Here is a 25596-nt window from a genome sequence, read left to right as displayed (position 1 = left end):
CAATATGCATAGCATCTGACAGTACACTATATGGAAAGTAACTCATGATTACCTGAGAGATTACGCATTCAATGAGGATCATTCATCTGAACAGGTTAAATATATAAATATACTTACGGGGTAGGACTCATGGTCATTTGAGGTCTAATAGACACACACTCTAAAGTAGAAAATGAGTGGGCAAGACTTGGGTCTTCATACATGGTTCGGATCTCTGACCCCATTGGAATGATGAACTCATTCTGGGTTAGGCTTCTGTGGACAAAGAATTAAAATAATGCTTGTATCATGATGTTGTTTATTATTTAGTAACCTTCTATATATTACCTATATGTTTTGTTTTGATTAATACTAAATACAATAATGTAAAGAAAATAATTAGTTGTAACCTCTTTACATAACTCCTATGACTGAAATCTAAATAAAGATATTTTATAAAAATTATGTTATTAACAATTCACTCAAAAGAATATCATACAAAGTAAACATAAATATTACAAGCTGCATACAATTTACTTATAAGTTCACTGTTATATTTTCTCAGAAGAAATCAGAGAAAAAAAACAACAACACCCTCAATACTCTTATTTATAAACGCTATAGTGTTATGAAAAAATCTCACTAAACCTGTCCAGAAAATTAAAAATTACAAAATACAAATAAATAAAGAACAGCTGTTCCTATATCAAGCACTTTAGACCAAAAAGGATATGTCAATTAATCATAACTGGCTGCTTGCCTTGCATAAGCATGAAATTCTAGATGTAGTGCAATGAGCAGATCAGTAAATGCTGTTCGTAGTGGACCAGACATATATTCTGACTGGATGGCATATAACAGTTGTTTCGTGTCCACATGGGAGCAGATAATGTGAGCTGCTCTATGGTTACCTTGGAAACACAGAGCACCATACAAGGCAAGAGTATGGGCATGGAAGCTACAGAAGATAAAAGTCTATTGTTTAATACAGCTATAAGCTTAAAAGTAACTTAACTTTTCTACAAAAGAACAAGTGCAAATAAAATAAATATGAAACATTGACACCTGAAAATCATAAACTTGTCATATGAAAATGACATATTACCACAAACTTTCTTAAGGTTGCTCATATCAAAAGGTGTTAAAATAGAAATGAAATAGATTTTCATCTTTCTTTTCCATAATTTTTGACAAAAAATTAAGGCCTGATAATCTGAACAGAAATCAAGAATTACTTTTTTTAATAAATCTAAAATTAAAACCTTAATAGCTTCTCAAATTCAATTAGCTCCAAGATATCAGCACAGCGATCTTCTTCAGGAATATGGATAGCAAGCATAGAGACAGGATCTTCACAGAGCATACTCCAGCCACGAACATCAGACAGTTTTAGAGCATGTGGTTTCAAGAACTGATTCGGTACTCGAGCCCACTGGAAAGACTGAAGGCACTGGACCTGTTGTGTACATATTAGAGCCTCATAAATATTTTGTAGAAGTATTTATTATTTTAAACCAAAAATCACATTAGTTAATATTAAATATGCTCATTTTTAACTGTATGCTTCAAAAATAATTAAATACTGTGTAATATGAAAACCCTAATCATATGGTAAGTTATGTGAAAATTAGTTCCAGTTTTGAGTGTAAATATAATTAGTTAACTTTTTTTTACTTCTATGCACATTTGTAAATAACCTGTTTTCCATTGTATGTAATTAAATCTCAGAATTCACAACGAAGACAAAATTTTAATAAACAATTTACCTTTAACCTAGGTGGACATTGTGGACTGATATGTTTTTCTGTACTATGTAGTAATGCTGCCGACAATGGGAGCGTGTCAGTTGTTCGACCTAGTTCAAACTGAAGGGAGTCTTTACTTGTAGCCTCAAAGAAAACAGCTGGAAAGAGTTTGGTGCCAGGTTCCATCTGTAAAAAATGCAAATAGTTTAAAAATTAGCTTGGTTTCTACAGCTTTCACACCTTTATCACCTCTAGATTTTAATCACCACTTACCTTTTTAACACTTTCATATACTTTAAGTTGAATCTGCACAGACATTAGGTTGGTCCTTATTTGTAGATAAAATTTCAGCTAAATATTATTCAGCTCTCACCACTAATTTTATTTCAATGTACAAAAAAAAACCCATCATATGTCAAGATTCATTCAATTTTCAACATATTTGTAGGTCATTCAATGGAGCTGAAATTCTTGACTGCAGTAACATGGTATTGGACATATGTTGTGATACAAAAACACATTTGTTATCTATTATAAATGAATAATTTAGCATGCATTATTATTTTGTTGAATGTACAATGATATAATTATATGGTTTAGGTGTAGTTAATCACTTCTGCATTGTTATTGTTTCCTTTTTATTGCTAGAAAAGCATCTTCTGAGATTATGCAAAACTTGAAGGAGGAAATGCTTCTGTCTTGTTTCTCTGTTATGATGACATTTTATTCTGCAGTAAGGGCTACACTCCTTTCAGCATTGTCATTTATGACATTCAAGTGTTGAACAGTTTGTAGTGTCTTTTTTTTACTCCTCTCCAGGTTCCCACAACTTGGGGTCATAATCCAGATTTAATTTTGGAGCACCTAAATATGCTTGTTATGTTCTTTGTGATAAAATCTTCAATAGACATGTCTTCAGACTACCTGATATTCAGCTAAATGTGATTTGAAGATTAAGTAATGCCTTCTTTCTTATTTAGTGTGGTCCGGCATGGCCAAACGTGTTAAGGCGTGCGACTCGTAATCTGAGGGTCGCGGGTTCGCATCCCGGTCGTGCCAAACATGCTCGCCCTTTCAGCCATGGGGGCATTATAATGTTACAGTTAATCCCACTATTCATTGGTAAAAGAGTAGCCCAAGAGTTGGCAGTGGGTGGTGATGACAAGCTGCCTTCCCTCTAGTCTTACACTGCTAAATTAGGGACGGCTAGCACAGATAGCCCTCGAGTAGCTTTGGGCGAAATTCAAAAACAAACAAACAAACTTATTTAGTGCATTTGCCATTGCTCATTTTGTCTCTGTGGATACAGCTGAATCAAAGAATGCCAAACCTATCAGTTACTTCTTGAGATAACAGATGTTTATCAAATTTTAGACAGACATATTTTGAAAGGGGAGAAGTCATCTTATTATATTTACTAGGAAATTGTAGGAAGTTAAGATAACTGTAAAGAGTAAAAAATGGCAGCAGAAGCAGTGAACCATGCCTTAGGATAGACTCAAATAACAAAAAAGCAGATGTCACAGAGTCCACATTCCTTAGAATCATTCCATTAACACCCAGGTCTTGAGGGCATATAATGTTTTGGTTGTCCATCATGCATAATGCAGTGCTCCCTTTGTAAAATCCCACTGCATGAAAAGCGATGCTATCAAGCAAAGTCATGGCTAATTCCAAAAGCTCTCAATAATCATCTGTAGTGTGGTCAGCCAGAGTTTGTCTTGTAGTAAACACAATGACAATGTCCTTAACTTCCTGTATGGCTTCTCCTACTTCATCATTATCAGTATCAGTTTCATAACCGGAATAGTACATGTGTTTTCAAGATTGCTGAAATCGACCATAAACTGCAATAGCTGAACCAGAGGAAAGCCACAAACAGCCTTTTAAAACACATGATAGGACAAGTTCTAAGATATGACACCAGCATGCCAAACACATAAGATTATTATGTTAGAATTGCTCTACAGCACTCACGCTCTATTTCTTAACCATCATTACTTGCTGTTGCATCAAAGCAAATTGCCTTTACAGGATCACTGACTTCCCACTCTTCCAACAAATGTATCACAGCAGAGGCTTGAGCTTCTCCGATGCTAGAGATCAACCTTTAAATACTTAGAAGTTGGTTTGCACCTGCTCCAAATAGGATCAATGGCAGATGATCCATTTGCTCTCTCCCTGTGAGATCATTAAGAAGAACAATACTGCAGTGAACTAAAAGTAAAATAGTTGACTGGAGTTGTTCCATTAAGTTGTTTAACAAGTTCTTCATGGAAGCAATGTTGACATCTTTAGAATGAGGAAAGACTCATGGTTGACTCTTACACATCATGAACAAGGCAAAGAGCTGTGGCAGTAAGGACAGATGTTAGTTCTGTCCATAGCTTCTGCTAAATCTGGAATTATAATATTTCTTCTTGTCCTCTTTATAGGTTTAGAGAATGTTGATTTTTTACAATTACTCTTCTATCCTCATCACTGTGATTAGTGAAACTTACTTACTTATATACATTGGAACAAATTGAGGAAGTAAGAGTGTTTTAAATCAAAACTTTAAAAAATAAGGGCTACCCTACTGGACATCATAAGGATATTTTAACGATCATTTGATTTAATAGTTTGAAAAATTATAACCTGAAAAATAAAACGTGTATAGTGTTAAAACATTATGCATAACATATATATATATATATATATATACTCTTCAAAAAAAGAAACACAAAAGGCAAAATTTGAGACATATTGTTAACAAGTTTATTCTGGGTAGTTCTGTATGACATGTGTGAAACTTTGCACATTCACTGCTGAACATCCAAAGTCTGCAAAGGCAAAGTCCACGCTCACTAGATGAAGTTTAACGTCACTCAACGTCAATAACGAGTATGCCCCCCGTGAACATCAATAACTGCTTGGCATCTCCTGCCCATGGAAGCGATGAGATCACGAATCACATCCTGTGGAATGGCTGTCCACTGAGCCTGCAAAGCTGCTGCAAGCTGAGGTAGAGTCTGCGATTGAGGTTGTTGCCGTCACAGACGTCGGTCCAACTCGTCCCAAAGATGTTCGATGGGGTTTAAATCTGGTGATCTGGAGGGCCAGGGAAGAACGTTGATGTTGTGGTGTCTCAAGAAGACAGTGGTGAGTCGGGCTGTGTGAGGACGAGCGTTGTCATGTTGAAAAACGTCGTTGACGTTCACCATGATGGATTGCACATGGGGCCTAAGAATCTCGTCGACGGTTGCGTACGGTCTGATCGGAAATCCTACGCAGAACTGGTATGGTTGAGGCAGTAGACGTCAAAGTGGTGGTTCTATCCCGAAGGTGATGTAACTGGATGTAGCGATCTTGTGCGGGCGTGGTCACACGAGGTCTGCCAGATCGTGGACGGTCACAAGTTGATCCATGTTGTTCGTGACTATTCCATAGTCTTGTGATGGTGCTTGGGTGGACATTCACAGCTCTGGCAACATCTGATCGAGATTCGCCTGCTTCCAAGCGACCAATAGCATTGTTGCATTGTGCTTCAGTCAGTCTTGGCGTAACTGTATTGCGTGTCGGTGGCTTAACACTGAGCTATGGAAACCGAAAACCTGTCACTTTTATAGGGATTTTGCACATGTTGCACTTGCAGAACATGCAGATCTCTCAAACAAATTTATTGGACATGAATGTGTTTTGGCGAAAAATCCGATGTTTTCCTCCGTTTTTAAAGTGTACAACTTTTATTGTCATTTTGGTCTAACAATCAGTGTCTTAACACGTGTAACATCACATACTATGAGCTTGTAATGTTATTACATATATTTCTCTTTAAAATAACAAAAATATCCCTTTTGCGTTTCTTTTTTTGAAGAGTATATATATATAAATTTATAACGTATAGCTTGTTTAACCTAGTGCAACCTCATCATAAAATTTCTGACAGAGTTTTCACGAAACTTATATATTCAGACAAAATGAAAGGTACCATTGGAAATACTACAGGATATGAACATACCTTGAACTTGTGTTTCGTTGACTTTCCATCAGCAGTAAATGTAACTATTCCAGTAGATACATCAATGTGACAACCCACATACATTCCCTGGTTTGCACTACGAGCACCAGATTCACTCTGGTTAACTTCTGCATGAAGTTGTCCAGCACACACCATGTAACAGTTCTGTCTTTCCAAACTGTAACTGTTAAGAGTACGTTTCATGATTTGCCAACAAAAATGAATTTAAAAAGTCTAACTCCACAGTGCACAACTTAAATAAAAAAACTTTACATTTATATGAAGCACATGCTTGAAGTGTACTAGAAACACAATTCAACCTCTCCTCATAAACCTACATGTTAGTAGATAAACTCTATTGAGAGGTAAGTTTTTTTTGACAGCAAAGTATATAATTGTTCAGATTAATAGTTCAAGGTGATGTTGAGAAAACTCACTTGTAGAGAAAAAATATATACGTAAAAACAGCTCCTTTGGGTTGAGAAAATATTTTACATAGAGGAGCGAACAACGTTTCAACCTTCTTCGGTCATCGTCAGGTTCACAAAGAAAGAAAGAGGTAACTGACCAAAAGCTGACCACATATTTGAAAGGGGTTGTGTAGCTGAGAGTCGGAATGTAGAGGGCTTGCTTACATTTATTATATATTCAAACATCTTAGCATTCCCTCTTCATTCCAACACTCAGTTACACAACTCCTTTCAAACATGTGGTTAGCTTCCGGTCAGTCACCTTTCTTTCTTTCTTTGTGAACCTGACGATGACCGAAGAAGGTGGAAACGTTTTTCGCTCCTCTACGTAAAATATTCTCTCAACCCAAACGAGCCATCTTTACATATAAATAGTTCAAGGTCTTTATCAAAGTACATTTTTGTCTCTAATATGAATGCCAAACACTGTGAAATCCCTCTGTACCCACCCAAACCCTTGAATTAGGTCACTTCAATACACAAACTGAGCATCTAAACAAAGGTAATGTGACATATGTAAATGAGGTATATAGAACTTTCAGCATTAATTATTGTAAACAAAATAACCAATAACTAAGTGATATCTAACCATAAAGACAAAGTAATTTTAAAGGTACAAAGGAATGCTATACATTTAAGTGTAACTTTCAACAAATATAATTCAAAATTATAAGGATTCACTTAATATGGCTTTGATTAATTTGATACATTTTTTTTTTTTACTTTCTTAAACTTATACTTTTTAGATATTATTCAGGACTTACACTTCGAGATGAGACCCATCTTCCAAATGTTGAAACATCACCCTACGAACTTTACTATTATCAAAGCTTTTATCAAAATAGTGATACGTAGTTGTCACCCAGCCACAGTAAACATGGTTAGGGTCTTGTCCTGGGAAAATTCTTACACCATAGAAATATTCATCAAGTAATTCAAGCCCCACATTTGCTATTTCAAGATCAATAGTATCTTCTGGCACTTGAACAACAGGACGGGACTGCCTCCTATTAATATTTGTAACTCTTTCAGGGGAAACTATTCCCCCTGACACAATGCCTCCACTGGTGAGACTGGTTGGTCGATCAGGTACAAATGGTGCCCCAATGTTGGAAGAACTGCTGGCAGATAGAACCCGTACAACTGGAGCTCGGACACTAAGAGAGGCACTTGTGGGAGAAGAAAGTGGTTTACTACCTTCTAAATGAAGATCATAACCATACTGCTTGCTGGAGTCTAATCCTCCAGTACGCATTGAAGCACTTTTTGCTCTCCTCTCCAAGCCTTCCTTTTTCTTTGAAAAAAAGCGGAAGGGAGAACGGCCTCTCTTTTTCTGTTTGTCATCCATGAAGCTTGAGGAAGGCTCAGGTGTGACACTTTTCTTCATACTCTTGTCTAAGCCTTTCTCATGGAGTGCCTCTTCACTGGATGCAGCTCTCAATTTTGAAGAATCAGGGGGTCTTTCTCCAGGTATAGGAAGATTTGTCACTGTTAAATCAAAGGACTGGGTTTTATGCAATGCACTCTTTGAACCAGCTCGTTGTCGTGCAAGAGTTGGTTGTGGGGGTTGTGCAAGGTGTTTATTGTGATCCACATTAAGAGATTTCATAGTTTCAACTGTTTCCACAACATCGTCAGAGTAGCCTCGTTGCAAGTCTGAAAAATATGTTCATAATCCAAAATATGGTTAAAAAATTTAAAAAAACTATGACAGAAATTTGAAAGAATGACAAAATTCTGACAGAGTGCATCATGGTTATTACTACTAAAATAAATTTTAAGATGATAATGAGGTTCAATTTGAGTCAAAGTAAATAAACAAATTATGCACGTATCTAAGAATAATTTCAATAAACAGACTTGCAATCAATTTATTTTTCCATAAAGATTTAATTAAACTAAAAGTATGTAAAAAAATAATAATAATATACACAATCATGTGCGAGTTAAAGGTAAGAGGCATATCCCTCACTTTTTAACTAAAAGTGGGTTTACTCCTCACAATTGGAAAATAATATTTTTGAGTCATAAGGCTTGTTTATGCATAGCATATATCAACCATCCTCCATCCCATACTTTTATGACTATGATTAAACCTTTGAATAGAAGTTCTAGTGTAAATAAACAGGTAGTGTTTAAATAAAAAAAACTGTTTTAGCTGTTTTTTTCACTTTGAACAAACAACTTTATGGTAAGGAATTAGATAAACTTTTCTGTATCTCAAAGGACTAATATAAATGACAGAACTGTACAAGAGTATTCACATGGTATCTTAAACCTTTGTACAATAAAGGTAATTTCTAATGAAATAATAATCAAAGCATTTACTTCTATCACACATAAGATCAATGGCTTAATTCAGTTACTCACGTGTTATGCAAGCATACTATGCATTTTTGATGCAATTGTCAGTTTTTTCCCAAAACAAGTAGTCAAAGATGTTGTTCAGTTACTTTTGCACCTAGCTACCTCATCACTACCCAGAGATAACATCTGGTCTGCCCGTGCATAAAGATCTTTAAAGTTCCACCTTGTGTATGAAAGTGGACAGCCATTTTTTATAATGCTAGTTTAGGTGATGTCCCAAACCTACAACCTCCCTTATATTCAAATAGAAATGGCCAGTAATGTGGAAAGTACTATATACCATGGTAAGTAAGGTATGGCACTATAGATTTTTTATATTTTTAATGTGAATCCTTTTAAGACTGGAAGAGTTAACTTTTATAGAGGCTATTTCAATGCAACAGCTTTAATTTAGAGAACTAACAATTTTCAATTATCCTGCAAATGTGATTGTTCTTTATGTTACAACAACACACATACTGTGTTTGTATTCAAAGAGATTGTTTGTATTGCTGAATGTTTATGTCCAATCAATCTGATATAATTTGCACAATTAAACTCAGAGAATTCAGCATTACACTGTAATAAAAATATTCTCAAATCTCCTGTTATTCTGTGGGTCCATCTCATTGCTTTAAGGGATATCAGACTGAAATGAAAATACCACTCTCTCTAAAAACTGACAATAAGAATACAGTTATGAATCACAGAGATCATTTTATATAAATGCATACAAAAAAAAAAGGTAACTGAAAAGTAATGTGTTAATTACATACAGGTGTAATGTTTATAAAAACAAAGTTATGAGTTATCCTTGGAAGTAATTTCCATTTTGACATAATTAGTAAACAAACCACAATAAAAGAAGCTTAACTGAGAGGAATTAATTAACATGAACATCAAAATTATAAGTTGTATATTTATTACGAACGCTAAATAGCAATAAGATATATTACAATTATAAATACATTATAGTTACATAAAAATTTGTACAGCAATATATGTTAATTAGTTCTACACTGTGAACTTATATGTAGTATTGTCAGTGATTTACCTTTGATGTCTGATAAACTGAATCCACTCTTCAACATATGTTGCTCAAGGTTGGCTACAAGTTCAAGAAACATTGTCATAGTTTAATGCCTAAACAAATGTCGCAAATTAAAAACCTATAAAAAAGCTTCTTCTTTTTCCATATTTATGGGCACTAAGATTTGAATATTCATTTACATGAAAAACATAAATATATTAGTACTGTTTAAAAATGTTTTATATGAAAACTTTATCTAGTGAACTGAGAAGTTGATAGAAACAAAGCTGACCAAAATGACATTTTTTTAAAATAACATTTACAATGATCAGAAACAACAAAAGTAAAATGAAGTTCTAAAGAGATGCTGCAAATAATAGTTAAAATAAGTCAGCTATGTACAGACTAAGTAAACCAAAAGTGGGTGATAACAAAAATCATACTATCTTTTGGCTTATAGGCATGTTAACTCTCAGATAGTAGTTTTCACAATTTTAGGCTCAGGACAAATTTGTAAACATTCATAGCCAATCACAACCCAATAAAGAGCTTTAAGAGAAAATATCTCAAGTACTTATTAAATACACAAATAAACTGTTATCTATATCTAATGTCTGTTTGCACATTCTAATGACTAATTTTATTTTACTCAAAGTGAAAGGGAAATACCACCTATGTTTTTTGTGTTTTTTTATGTTCACAAGTGAAAAATATAACTGGACTAAAATCTACAAATTAATTTTTGGTGGTAGTTTCTTTAATATTTAAGATAATTTAAAAAAAAAAACAAAGAAAAAAGGATGTTTTGCATTATAACAAAGCTTGTCCATGCATAATATAAAATAGTATTGTAAAATTATTTCAGATATCACAATGAGAATGACTGTACAATTTCTATAAAATTTGGATTATTTTAGCTTAGACTGCTAATTTATGTATTTAACCTTGAAACTAGCAAATTCCAAGTTACCAAGGAAAATAAAAACAAAACAAAAAAACAAGTTACATCAAATGCTACAACTAATTTCTGGTTCTACTGTGAGTGAGCCAAGAGAGTAACAAAAAGTCACTTACATACATGAAATATAAACAAATGATTTATCATTATAAACACAATCTCTCCGTCATACCTGGATGACGAATGCCAGACTTCTCTGCTAAGGCTCTTCTCTGTTTACACTTCATTTCCTCTAACCTATGACTTTTTTCTGTCTCACTGAAATTACTTGTAAGAATTAGTTGAGGAAGAGTAATTTTCTCTAAGCATTTTCAATATTTTTTGATATTTTTAATGTTTTGATTATTGTATTATAGTATTTACACTGGGCGAAAAGTTCAATTTAAACTGCAAATTTCAATTGTTTTTCTGCTAAACAAGTGATAGTTTCAAGTAAATTCACTAATATACTGAAAAACATTACACCTTTACATATTCCTTCACTGAGCAAAACTTTTTTCTCTACTGCCCTATATGTCCTTAGCTAAAAACAAATAAAATAAAATAACAATGTCATAGATTTTGTAGATTACACGTTGAGTGGAACAGTGTCCTGCTATAACAAAATCACAAGCCTTGTTAAAGCGTTAAAACTGATGATACCAAATAGCAATACAACACAATATAAAAATAACCAGAAACAGACCCATTGGTAACTGGTAGTTTTGTACTTTATACAATTTCACTGTTTATTTAGGAAGTATTTATATTCATATGCTATTGTAATTGTAAATTTAAAAGTAAATCATACTTTATAAATCTAACTCTGCTTGCATATACAAATTAACAAAAAATTCTCTCAACAGATTTCAATTTTCTAAATTCATAGTAACCTTTACAAAGTTACGACACTTTCTATTTAGCAATAGCATAAAATTACATCATGAAAACCAAAGCTTTAAAGCGCCCCTCAGTGGTTCACAGTTAAGTAGATTTATAATGCTAAAAATCAGGTTTGAAACAAAAGATGGGCAGAACATGGATAGCCCATTGAATGGCTTTGTGCTTAACAGCAACCAAACTTAAAAAAAACAACAAAACAATGTATCTAATGCTGAAGGGTTATTTAATGAATAAGTTATTCTAATATAAATATTCAATCAATGTTTATACCAAATTTGAAGCTCAACTACATGAAACTATTGTCTACTCACTTGATGAATTCATCATGACAAGTAACAGGCAAACTTAACCTCAAGAATTCCCAGTTTGCTTTCTCAACTGTCTCAAACATTTTGTGAGATATCTTCAGGGCTGGAGGAGAGTCACTTCTACATTCAGAAAACAATTATGTAATTACAGAGAAATATACAATCTAATGTAGATTATATGTAACAAAATTGTGTGTAGAGTTTGTATTTGACAAATGTGCATTAACTAACAGATACCATTATGGTCCAATTACTTTAAATGATTAAACAGAAAATTAGTACAGATAACCTTCTCATATAAAAGCATAAAACTAACAGTAAACAGAGAATGTTTGTATCATGCATTCTTTTTTATTTTTAGTTGTCAAAGTTTACAAATAATTTAATAATTGTAATTCTATATAAAAATATTCAGAAATCATATAATTTTAATATAATTTTTAACACTTTCTTCCTTTTATTTTTAATTACTAAGAAAGCTAGCTTAAATTATGTGTTGAAATAGCATGTAAAAGGACAACTCTCTAGTTCAAGGTAATTTTTAAAGGATAAGCAATTTATGATTGCATTAAATAACACTTATCTGTTCAAAAGCACAACAGAACAACTATATATCTAAAAGTAATTTGCAGCACAAGTTAATGGATGATGCAATATTTTGTATGATAGCAAATCATCTTTAAAATTTAATGGTTACTTTTAGACAAAGGTATTATGATGAGAAAAAACTTTTATATCTCATAATTCTGTCAATCCATGAATAATATCAAAACAAAGATATGATTTTTTTTTTTTTTTCATTTTTCAAAACTAAAATGTTTTACCACTTCTGTAGCTTAGACACTCAATATTAGAAAATGAAACGTTTTATAACGGTTAAGCTGAACTAACCCTGGCGGTATCCTTGTTACTTCCACGTGAGAAGTTGCAGATTCATCTATATTTATGAAAAGTGGTTCGTCTTTGCTGTACCAAAATGCCATTTGTCGATTCATGTTTCTAAAAATTATAAAACTGACTGAACAATCTAATAACAAGACATATAGTAAAGAGAGAGTACTTGTGAATTAATTTATTTCTTTTCTTATCTTCTACCTTACAATTTTTCTTTTAACTTCTTCAAACAACTAAATTTTTACAGAAACACACAGACATATACAAATATCTATCATATACAAATGTTTATTTATTTATCCATTTTCATTCACACAAAAGTAAAGGTAATGGATGTGAAGTAACTAGAAAAAGAGATAAACAAAAGAATGAGGTGACAAAACCAACTTTGCATCTTATGTCACAATATATCATCTTTAAAATTTAAATCTTACTTTTAACCAATAATTTTCTAAATAATTTAATAACTTTATTATTACAAAAATTTTAAAATCACAAAAATATAATTTTTAGATTTTCTAAGCTTCATTAGCAATAGTGAAAAACACATTAAATTAAAGCAGACTCCTTTTCAAAGTATTCCTTGAAAAAAAAAGGTGATTAGATCGAATTTTAAAATACACTTTGTAATTGCTAGCCCTAAGTTACATTAATATTTTATATAATAATAAATGTCTATGAAGAGTATAAAACAGGTACCAGGTTCTTTGAAAGGGCTGTTTAACAATTTCTAAGGAGCATTTACACAATACTAGTCAAGTTTGGTTCTTAAAGTATACATAAAGAGTGATGACATAACAGTAAAAATTAAGTTTTTAATCTTTTGATTGCCTCATCTGTTTATGTCTTTAAGCTGAAATAATCTCATTGACTAACTACAAAATACATTTCTTGACCAGAGGGATGTTGAATATACATTAAACCAAGATAAATATGAATGTTTTATTTGATATAAGTAACAAAACAGAAAGTTAATACTCTCCACTCTTAAAGTTCTAGGTCTTTTTGTAAAGACTTCTTATATGATTAGTTACAAGATAAACAATCAAAACATGACACTTCATTTGAATTTTCTAATCATATGAACATTGTTTGTTTTTCTTATAGCAAAGCCACATCAGGCTATCTGCTGAGCCCACCAAGAGAAATCGAACCCCTGATTTTAATGTTGTAAATCCGTAGACTTGCTACTGTACCAGTGGGGAGCCCACATGAACATGCTGAATATAATCTAATTTCTGATATACATATCACATTTCATTACAGGTGGATTCATTAAAAGGTAAGTTTTACATTCACCTAATTCAGAAGTTATAATATGTTAAAATAAGTTGCATTTAGCTCTGGCTATAGGATTTTAGTTTTCTAAATCTTTTATTACACTTGCCATTATTCCATTACAAGTAGTAATTATCAAAACTGCAACATCTGTTAGCAAATCATTGCTTTGACCAATCATTCTTCATGTAAAAATGTCTACAAATGCAAGTTTTTGATCCCATATTGAACGAGTGTAGTTTCCAAAAGAGAATTTAGATGCTAAATGTAACACGTGTATTAACGTGTTCCCTAATTAATTTCAATAAAAAGTATATAGATGATTCATCAATATGTACGATCTTGTATAGCTTCACAGCTTAAATACTCCCAAAGAATATTTCTGTTTTTGATTTTAAAGAGAAGAATACTAAATATTATAATTGGTTTAAGAAATCAGCAAGTACTCAATAACAAAGATTTTAATTGGGGTGCAAGTAACTAAAAAATGCAATACTCACACACAAAAAGGCTGATAGCCTTCTTGTAGTCCACAGGTAGTGAAATATCTTAAGGTGTTGACATCATGACCAAATATCAATTTAGCTTTCTGTCCACTTCCAAGTGTACAAGCAGGTAAGTAACCTGATCATTTTGTACAATATGAAAATAAAAAGAGAAGTTGAAATAAACAAACAAAAATTGTACTGTGCTACTTACAGCAGTTATGTATAACACGTGATACCTCAGACACCCCCATTTTTCGTATACCATGTAGAACACCCTTTTGAGCCTTCTCTATCTGTTCCACAGACATTAAACAGTGAGTGTTTTTTTACTAAAGTGAACAGCTGCAAAAACAATGTAAATAAAAGAAAAAAAGAAAGGTGGAATGGATTTCTTTAAAGAGACTTCCCTTTAATGATGTTAAAAATATTAAATCACATATCCACATAATAATGTTCTTCTTTCAACATTATAAATATTACACTAATTATGGGTTTTGTGATGGGCACTAAGTCCTTACTAATATATCAAAAGCTGTATGTATAATATGCACAAATGCTACTGATGGATAACAAGTACATTACAGTGATGTGTTCATGTAACAAATGTAATGGATGTGCTTTTATACATTTATCTTAATGTCTACGTTTACTTCAGTTTAATGCATGTAATGTATATTGTTAAACGCATATTGCATAAGTCCCATCTGTTCTAAATTTGTAGAAGATTCTTGAGAGTAAGAATCAACAGTCTATGCTTCATAAAAACAGTAGCATATTTGTGAATACTGTTGGGCCAACTGAACTTTCTAAAACTTCCCTCAAAGTTTATATATCAATGAACTGAGAGATAGTAATAGAATACTGCTGGTCACTTCACCCAGCATACTGTAAGCCTCAGAAGCTATAATTGTAACAAATGTTATTAATTGGAAAACTACAGATATTTACCCAGAAATGTTCATAGACTTCGAACATGTTTCAGTGAATTAACTTTGTAAGTTAGTATTTCTATGAAAGCATCAGATATTTTCATTGGGAAAAAAACTCATGTGTGAAGAACAGAACTAGCATTCCCACAAAATTAAGTGTATCTGTGTATCAACATAAAAGTAATTTCTGCCTCATGAACCATTCACAAAGTATTCAACTCCAGACTGGATAAAGAACTTAATATTATTTGCATATAAATTAGAATTAATTCACTTTTCGTTAAGCATCAAAAAGATATTCAGTTCCAGACCAGGTAGAAAACTGAGTATTGTTTGTAAATTTATAAAACTCTTGTATATAAAGTATTATTTGAGATAATTATTTGTAATAACCATTATTATCAATTGTATTATTATTTGTATGTAAAAAATACATATGTGTTAAGAAAGGAAATTGTGAGTATCAATCTTGTTGGCAAATATAATAAATTTGATACACATAAACATTCAACTAACTCCTAAATTCAAATTTCCAGGTCTTTGAAATTGTAATATGTAACATATATAACATAATAAATCAGAGACTTGTCCAGGATAAATCATAATACGTAAAAAAAATAAGTTTGGCATGTTTATTAAGCTTCAAATGTCTTGATATGTGCATAAGTTCAACTGCCATCTTTTATTATTTGTTCTGTTGCATTGCAAAAAGATAAGTGTATGAAACTTTTTAAAAATTGAGATAAACTTGCTACACATGTAGCTTCTGTAAAATAAAATAACTTACTTTTGTATATAACACATGAATGAATTATCAGCTTCGAAAATGAAAAAAAACATTTTTTGCAATTTTTTTTTTTTTTTTAGAAACAAGTGGATAAACTGAATAGCTGAGGCACTTGAAATTCTTACAGTAAATTAACCTGAGACATTTTTTTCTTCTTTTTGTTAGCTATATTTTTGTGCAACAGCAATACCAATCATGGGATGCATGTATACACTATTTGATTTTATTACTCAAGAGGATATCTACTAGTCTTCCCTCAAATTGAAATTATTTTAGGCAGGATTAGAGTAAATTAATCTGTGAAATCTGGGGCATGGCCAAATGCATCAATCAAAAGGGCTTGAGTCCAAAACTGTAATTAGATCTCAAATTAGTTACAACATGATGGAGCTATGAGATAAAAGTTTGGATTTGAAAAACTAAGAACCATTCTATGAGCTCCAATATCATGGCTAACAATTACACAAAGGCTTACTTCTGTCAGAGATATAAATTACTAATTTTTATACTTTCCCACATTTCTTCAAAGGTTTACAATAAAGTTTTATTGTATAAAAGCAAACTTTTCACAAGTTGGAAAAATTAGTATTGTAACTGTGGTTGAAGCTGTTTCTACATTTTTTTTCTATCAAATTTTACACAGTTTTGTAACTTTATTTCAATTTTTACAAATTATATGTACAATTAAAAAGCAAGCTTTAATTATGTATTTAGACTACTAGAGTAAATATTTTCAAACCTCAGATACAGCAATTTACATAAAACCATGGCAATTGAGATTAGGAATGAGCAAACTGGCTTTCATTTAAAAACTACACTGGTATTGAATTAAAAAGTTCAAAATGAAAGAAATTCACAGACATTAATATTTTCTTTCAAAGCATGTCAAAATCAAACAAAAATAAAGATTAAATTTCTTCTCTATAAAATTAGATAAGTAAAACATTTTTGTTGAACTAATTTCATCTCTAATAATAAAAAGGTTTATTATTTATAAATTGTTAAACTAATGGTGCAAGTTTTATCATTGATAATGAGTGCATCCCTAAGGCACAAAATGGCCAACTGCTAAGGAATTTTAGTAGCTAGCTTAAATCCAAAAATTCTATATAAAAACAATTAAGAAAAAAACACAAAAAAGCTAAAAATTAAAAATGACTGAAAAAAATATTCCAGGGTTTTATAAAACTACAAAAACAAATGAATACAGTAAACTCCTTTAATAACATTAGAGGATTGATATTCTATGAAGTAATTTATATTAAAATAAGTAGAATCTATATATCAGTGATGTCTACAGCTCCATACACCAAAGTAAAATAAACAGTAAAATGATGGTTGAATAGTTTACGCTAAAGTGTAAATATATTTAATAAAAACCAAACAACTTTTTTCATATAAAAATATTCATTCTCTCCACACTTCACCAAACCAGTTCTTCAAAATGTGAACACCCTAGTTCACCAAACCAGTTCTTCAAAACGTGAACACCCTAGCAATCAGAGTAACAAACTTATAACAAATGTATGAAAAAAAGCCATTGTGATTATATTTCAATTAAAAATGTACCTTCAACCAAAGGAATGTCGGCAAATGCAGTCTCTCCACCCATTGCATCAAGCTGTAGTTCACCATTCAAGGTAAAACCTGAAAATTGATAATTATTTTTACAAAAATTAATATTATTTCTTTAAAATTATCATATAAATAATTTATATTACACAGAGTTAAATTCCAAATTCATTTAAAATATTCAGCATTCTGAAGAAAAATATTCAAAACATAATTCTGTATCAGAACAAGACATATTCTATATTAGAAATTGCCTTCATAGAATATTAAGAAGTAGCTTTTTGGCTGATACTAGTGAAACAGACTTTCCATAAAAACAATGAGAGAAATGTTATAGAAAACGTTTTTGTACTTTTATATTAAACCCTTTGTTCTTATAAAATATTTCAAAAACCTTATCAAAGTTCATGTTTCATGGAACTAAAATCGGGACATCAAGTTTGAAGAAATAAGAGAGGTGTTCATCAAGTAATATTTTAATTTCCAATGTCCAGAAATCCAACTCCCACTTCACTTATCAGATGTTTACTTTAGTCATGTGACTAGCTCAAAAATTATTATTCAAATCTGCAGCTGTTACACAATGAGCAACAATAAACCTGGAATTATATTCAAATAAATCATTCTTTATTTGATTGTTTTGACATTTTGTATGTTGAATTTTAGAAAGCTTCCTTAAAAGTTGTCTTCATTAAGAGCTTGAATAATCACATGTCCTAATCCTATTTTGCTTACAGATATGACTATGTTATTAAAATGCAGCTTGTAGAAGTTGGTTAAACAACCAGAAACATTATTATTTGATGGTTTTACTTATATTCACTATATTGTATAGGAAATTCTGTCACTTTCTAAATATAACATTATATACATGCATTCTTATTTTTCCAGTAAAGCTATAACATAATTGCTTTTGATAGAAAAAAACTATACTTTTGCACCAAATACACTTCAAATTTTACTGCCTATTATAAACTTACTTATAGTACGATCATGAAGATCTAACAGACATCCAACAACATCACCCACTTGCCACTGTTTGCCGTACGGCTCTGATCCTTCAGCATGGTTTTTTCGAGCCTTGTATAAATACATCATAAGTAAAATCACCAACAAATTAAAACAGCATAAGTTTAAAAACTCTCCTTAAAAATGGCATTAAAAATCAAAATAGATCAAACACTAAATACATACAACACATGTCAAAGAGCAAGTCACTTACAGGTTAAGTTTATGAATGTATGTATACAGATGCAAAATATAAAATAAGTTAAGAATTTAAATACATAAAACAAATATGTATGTAAATCTACAAATAAGGTATTAATGCCACTAAAAGGCTAAAATTGTGTGCATTTGTAAATAAACTGTAATCAGTCATTACAAAACTTAAAAACAAGTCATAGTACATAATATATACTTGCTTTTTAAGAGGTATTCAACTAACTTATGAACAATATGCAATTTCAAAATAGCTACTTGTGGTATGGCAGACTTATTTCAGTATAACATTTTACTTCTAACATTAAAACACAATCACGTACAACATTTAAAACATGAGGTATTTGGTAAATCACTTGTTTTTTTGTGAAGATGTTAGTAATTGAAACTATAACTTAAAACTATATTTATGGTCAAAACTACAATCACTGCTGCAGGAAAAAAGGGCAATACTTGTTCTATTTGAGTTTTTAAGTTTTATTTCACTGATGATTTTGCTGCAGTTAAACTTTTTGATGTTCATTAAAGAAAGTTCTAGAGGTTATGTGAATGAAATATGAAAACTGTAAAATGAAAGAAGCATTTCTATTGTTAGCATTAAAATCACCTTTCACTCAAGACTGCCTCAATGAAGGCTCCAAAAATTCATTTAAAAATCTTTAATTAAAATACTGTATTAAAACATATGATCTTTTGTGTACAATACTTTTAACGTTTACTAAAAGCTTGCCAAATTTCATGAAATAAATTCAGAGTTGCAGTATGTTTAGGTTCCCAGAAATAACCTTGTATAAATGACTAACATTCCCTCTCAAGGCATTAAAGCTTATCCTCCAGACCACACCAACAATACTCTTAATGAGACAATGTAACCAGAATGTAAATTTAGAACCATAAAAATTCTAAGTGGATTTAATAATCATAACATGATGTATGTATATTAGAATTTAGGCTACCATGAAGAGATAATAAACAGAATACTCAAAAATCTTATTTGAATGGAATAAACACAGTAGCTAGGTATACTTGTTGACTGTATAACAATAAAAATAATGTCACAGAAACTAATATAAATATAACAGTCTGAAAACCTTTAATAAAAAAATGCTTAGAGCACAGGGATAAATCACACCTGATGCAAAATATTCTTCGAAGTAATGAAAATGTAATTAATTATAACAATACAGAGATACAAATAATTCTGTTTTATTCTCAATTGAGATACTTTCTAAGAAATATACCTAAAGTTTAATGTACCAACATATAAAGATCAAAACATTAATTCAGAACTAGCTTACCTGATAACCATCAAAAGCCCAAGAATTTTCATCACCACCCACTTCACATGATGGAATAAATCCTCTAGAAGCCCATCCAATTTTCATTGGACCAGATGTCATAATTTCAAATTCAAAATACCTACATAAATTAACACCTTGATAAATTGCTCTTAAAAATAAACTTTTAAAAGTTATTTCAAAGTGAAAAAAATTAAGCAATTAGTATTATGACAATGCAAATGTTTGTTGCTGTAGAAAAGACAACTGTCATGTTTTCAGCTAAACTTTATTGTAGATTTCTCTAATACCAGTTAATACATTTACTATCATATTCAACACTGGGTGTAAAATGAAAAAAACTAATTTTTTAAGCCTCACGTAGTGTATGTGTAAAATTATACATTGTTTTAAATGTAATAAAGGTTTACCATTTGCCAGAAGTGACAGCATAAACAGTTTCTGCTCTGTATGTTCTTTGATCATACTTTGATTTTGTTGTGGTGCTAACCATACCTGTTTGTATGAAACAAATGTTCATTGATACAGCATCAAAAATAAAGTGTATTCCTTTAGATTTAAAACTGACAAGAAAGACAAACTTAAAAACAAGCGTCAAACAAATCTCTTACAATTTCTTAGCTTAATGCACAACTTACAAATCAAATCTGCAAAAATATTAAGCAAAAAATATTTTTTATATTTTTCCTTTATTTGGTAAATCCTTCAAACTTTAACTAATCAGTTATTCTGATAAATGAAGAATTCAATGCAAAAATTTGGTACAATAATAGCTCTTTAAAATTCAAAATGACATCAGTAAATGGAGCAGATGGGTCCTATATAAGGCACTCTCTTTTTTATAGCACTTAATGTTTTCTCCGATGCTACCTTTGCCTTGCTCATGAATATTAATTATGACCAACTTCACTCCTTCACCCAAAAAGAGTTGAAATAAAAGAAAAACAAAAAAAAAACCAGCTAAATTCAATAACCTTCCATGAAATGGGACGAAGAGGAACCACAACGTTCCTGAACACCCCAGTTGGAGAGAGAATTCTTGATTGCTCTCTCTCCAAACTAAACCCCTGCCACATTAGCTTGCGTTTGAATTATAGCACTTAATAATGGTCACAAGTGTAAATATTCTTTTCCAAACCAATATTCAATACATATAAATTGGGAACCATCTATAAAAACATACCTTCAGTTCCTTCAGCTGTGGGAGGCTGTAGGATGTATCCATAAGCTAATAACGTACGCACAGTATCATTGGCAGTATCCCTAAAGGATTATGAAAACACATTTAGAAATTTAACCAGTCTGTGTTCTTTATGTGTGTGTTTTTCTTATATCAAAGCTACATCAGGCTATCTGTTGTATCCACCAAGAGGAACTGAACCCATGATCTTAGCATCATAAATCTGAAAACTTACTGCTGTCCCCGCAATGGGTTGTTGATGTAAATGTCAAAAACTGGAAAACATGATGTCAACATCATATTGAAAATTCTAATAATACTAAACATATCACCATTCAGTTAGTATAATCAAACTCCAACTATACTTTATCTGTTGTAAGCCACTGTCATTTAATTACTAGGGCTCATAGGGCTAGCTGCCTTACAACATTTAAAATTTTAGGTATTCTTTACATGAGATGAGAGCCAATAATTAGTTTTTGTATGTTACTAATTTTGGCAAAATATTATCCTTTCATGTAATCCACACTGAATAATTTTTCTTCAATGTTACCATTTTCTTAATGCCCCCCACTAGTGCAGAGGTATGTCTTCGGATTTACAACGCTAAAATCAGGGGTTCGATTCCCCTCGGTGGGCTCAGCAGATAGCCCAATGTGGCTTTGCTATAAGAAAACACACACCATTTTCTTAAAAATTTCAAATTTATTACGACACTTATAAAATTAACAGTAAAGTATTATTTGATAGATTGTTTAGGCAGAGTATTTGTCATGAAACTTTGTAGAATGGATGGCAACTGCCTGTTGTAGAGGCACAAGTGTAGAGGATGACATTCCAAAAGTCTTCTGCCTTTCGTGTTCAGGTCAGTGTGTGTGTAAGGTGTTGTTAGTCTTTTATAGTATCCTGGTGGATTGTGGAGAGCATGTTATGATTGGTTGGATTATCACTGTTTCTGATTGGAGGAGAGATTTCCTGTACATTAAACTAATGGTAGCTACAGGTTACTCACCTCTAATCCAGAATCTCTGTTTAGTGAAGGTTTAATAGTGTTAATATAAAATGATTCTTTGATTTTTCTTGTCTTCCAGTATTTGTTTCTGTTGTCGATTCTAGATTTCTCCAAGTTTATTCTGTGTCCAGTTGAAATGGCATGCTCAGCAATGGTTGAATTTTGTGTTTTTATGAGTCTTGTACTGTCTTTATGTTCTTTTATTTATCTCAGAACAGGTGATATGGGTATTAACAATTTTACTGATAAGCAGAGAACAACATTTTGACCTTCCTAGGTCATCTTCAGGTTAACAAAAAGAAAGTGGCAAACCTAGGAAAGTCAAAATGTTGTTCCCTGCTTATCAATAAAAGTGTAAATACCCATACCAGCCATTCTGAGATACCCAATAAAAGAACATAAAAATAGTACAAGACTCATGAAAAACACACTTTCCACAATCCACCAGGACACTATAAAAGACAAACAACACCTTACATACACTGACCTGAAGATGAAAGGCAGAAGACTTTTGAAATGTTGTCCTCTACACTTGTGTCTCCACAACAGGCAGTTGCCCATCCAGTATACAAAGTTTCAACAGTGAAGTAAGACACAAAATTATTTGTGCTACTTAGTGTATACATGCATTTTGCATCATAAAATAAATACACAGTGTGAGGTCAACGTTTTTGATAAAAGATTTGTTTTAACTAAAATGTTTTCAACATATTATTTAATACCAACAATTTTTGTTTATAATAAATGCTTTGCCATGTACAATTATTAAGAATTTAAAAAAAATAGCCAAATTATTTCCCAGGAAAACTGTATCAACAATCATTACATTTTGTGCAAATTATTTAATAAGAGAATTTTTCACCTGTTTGCTTTTTTTATTATTTCATCTACATTCTTATATGGCAAGAGATGTGGGCTTCTTCTAAGAAAGGAATCCTAATAAAAAAGACAATAAAATTTACAATTAGTATTCCAACTTACAATTATGATATTAGCCCTGCATAAAAATCATGGAAGATGAAAATATAATTAAAAATTAATAAGCAAACTGCTGCATAACATACCTCATTCAGCCCATATGTCCAGCCCTGTTGAATACGTTCTTTTGCCCACATATTATGAGTATTTTCTGCCAACTGATCAATCAGATCCTCCATTTTCTGGGTAAGTGTTATAGCACTAAGATCTAGGGGAGCTGGTTTGTAGCCATTTGACTGAAGATATGGACTGAAAAATTCATTAGACAAAACACAATAACAATACTAACACAAAGGATATGTAATGCATTATGAACATTTTTATTTCTTATACCATATTCTCTGGTTCTTTCTATAACTTAATTTACTTTCTTTAATAATATTTTAATTATGTCGTAAAAAAAGATATATACATACAATCAATATTCATACCCAGTGTTTCTATTTTCTGCAATACCAAGTTTCATATTTAACTTGTAACTTAGCATTCAAGACTAAATACATTTATTTCAAAATATAAATAACTAAATTCTAATGAATATCATTATAATGTCTCAGAAATCTTTAAAATATACTATATATGACAATTACACTTCATTAACATCCCATTGCTAGTTAGTCATTTTAAATATCTAAACTCTTGTATTTTTTATTTTAATAATAGGATTTTAACAAGGTACCCTTTAAAATGTACTAGCACCATTCACAATCTATTAATATCACATAGCTATCTGTTCATTTTAAAAAACTTCAAATAATCAATGTTCGATGTTCACATAGTTAACATTTATTTATTTTCAGTTGCATGCTTCTATATACCTATTTGACTAACAAATAATTGTTACAGAAATAATCCTATACATATTTCTGCATTTCATTTGATATGAGTGAAGTTATTAACACATACACTTTAATTTTTATGGAATTCATTGAAATAACTAAAACTGTTCGTAAAAACTGAAGTAATTGTTTATTTTTAAAAGGTATTTCATAAATATATTTTAAGGGTTAGTATGATTCTAGCAACACTTTATTATTTATTTGAAAAATCTTTGTATTTCATGTAACTGTTAAAAGTCAAGTTTTCACTTACTCATTATGCAGTTTCAGGGTCTTGATTCTTGCAGGAGGTTTGTCTAATGAAATATGGTATCCAAGAGCCAAAATTGTTCTATAAATATTTATAAAAAATATCCAATAGGGTAAAATGTTTTTTTTTTATATATAATTGTAATATCTCCAAATCCATAATACAAAGTGTAATATAAACTTAGGAAAGAAAAATAAAACCAAGACATAAACTACACAGTATGAAAACTAAAACATCCCATGATTAGAGGAGTGTTCAGATTTTTTGGAAAATGTGAGCTAGGTAATATTCATGTTGTGGTATATTCAAGCCTATTGGTCGATGCTTTCTCACATTTTTTGACAGTTAAAGTGGCTAGGGTGCTGACTTCAAACTTCAAAGGGAATTTTCACTTGTCACTCTCTGTGGTATGCTTTTGAAAGCAAATTACCCCAAATTTTTTTCTCTTTCAAAAGAAGTATCTATTTCCACAGAGGTATTTGACAAAAGTGAATGAAGATTAGATGATAGATATTATGGGCTAAAGTGACTACTTCTTCTCCTAACTTCATTTCTGATTCAAAATAATTCTGATAACAGCACATCTGAATGCTTTCTTCATACTTTGTGCCCTAGCTATAAACTAATTTCAATTCAAGCTGAAATGATTATATTTACTTTTTAAATATTTATAGTTAAGTCACCTCAATGTTTAATTATTTTAACCAATCATTACAGTATTTTCATTTCACTAATTTGGTTTTACACTTTTAGGGTAGGTGAGCTGTTAATACATTTATATTTTAATATAGTCTTTTCAATTATCTTCTAAACTTTTTATTGATCTGTAATAAAACTAACATTTTTACACAACAAAATTAAAAAAGATAATGAAAGTTGAGACACTCTTTTAATTTTCTATTATTAAATTTAAAGCCACATTACTCTGTCTTTCTTTGGAATAACAGGAAGAGATTATATCTCTTATATAAGTGAAAACATGAATATAGAACTGCAAAAATAAAGTAACAAATGTTGGAGAAACCTCAGTATTTATTATAAAATGTTTATGAAATAAATTCACCCTGCTGAAGATATCTTGTGGTTACATGACTATTATAAATATATGTAACATATAACTCCTAGAAAATAGGTATTCCCTATGTGTAAAAA

The 25596-nt window shown here is 31.1% G+C and overlaps 1 protein-coding gene across 1 annotated transcript in view; it reads right to left on the bottom strand.

The window, feature by feature from the left end:
- Nucleotides 1-25596, bottom strand: part of LOC143229032 (ryanodine receptor-like) — a 243367-nt gene that overhangs the window by 145546 nt on the left and 72225 nt on the right. Inside the window, 19 exon segments of the mRNA XM_076460689.1 lie at nt 118-255; nt 740-937; nt 1242-1435; nt 1746-1910; nt 5725-5908; nt 6959-7850; nt 9595-9648; nt 10701-10786; nt 11722-11838; nt 12610-12717; nt 14391-14514; nt 17664-17741; nt 18647-18746; nt 20186-20306; nt 20596-20680; nt 21369-21448; nt 23240-23313; nt 23442-23604; nt 24448-24525. Of these exon segments, the coding sequence (XP_076316804.1) occupies nt 118-255; nt 740-937; nt 1242-1435; nt 1746-1910; nt 5725-5908; nt 6959-7850; nt 9595-9648; nt 10701-10786; nt 11722-11838; nt 12610-12717; nt 14391-14514; nt 17664-17741; nt 18647-18746; nt 20186-20306; nt 20596-20680; nt 21369-21448; nt 23240-23313; nt 23442-23604; nt 24448-24525 (3039 nt within the window).

The sequence above is a fragment of the Tachypleus tridentatus genome, chromosome 1, assembly GCF_004210375.1.
Source record: "Tachypleus tridentatus isolate NWPU-2018 chromosome 1, ASM421037v1, whole genome shotgun sequence".
NCBI lineage: Eukaryota > Metazoa > Arthropoda > Merostomata > Xiphosura > Limulidae > Tachypleus > Tachypleus tridentatus.
The sequence above is the reverse complement of the archived record's forward strand: the minus strand, read 5'-3'. Positions and strand labels throughout refer to the sequence as shown.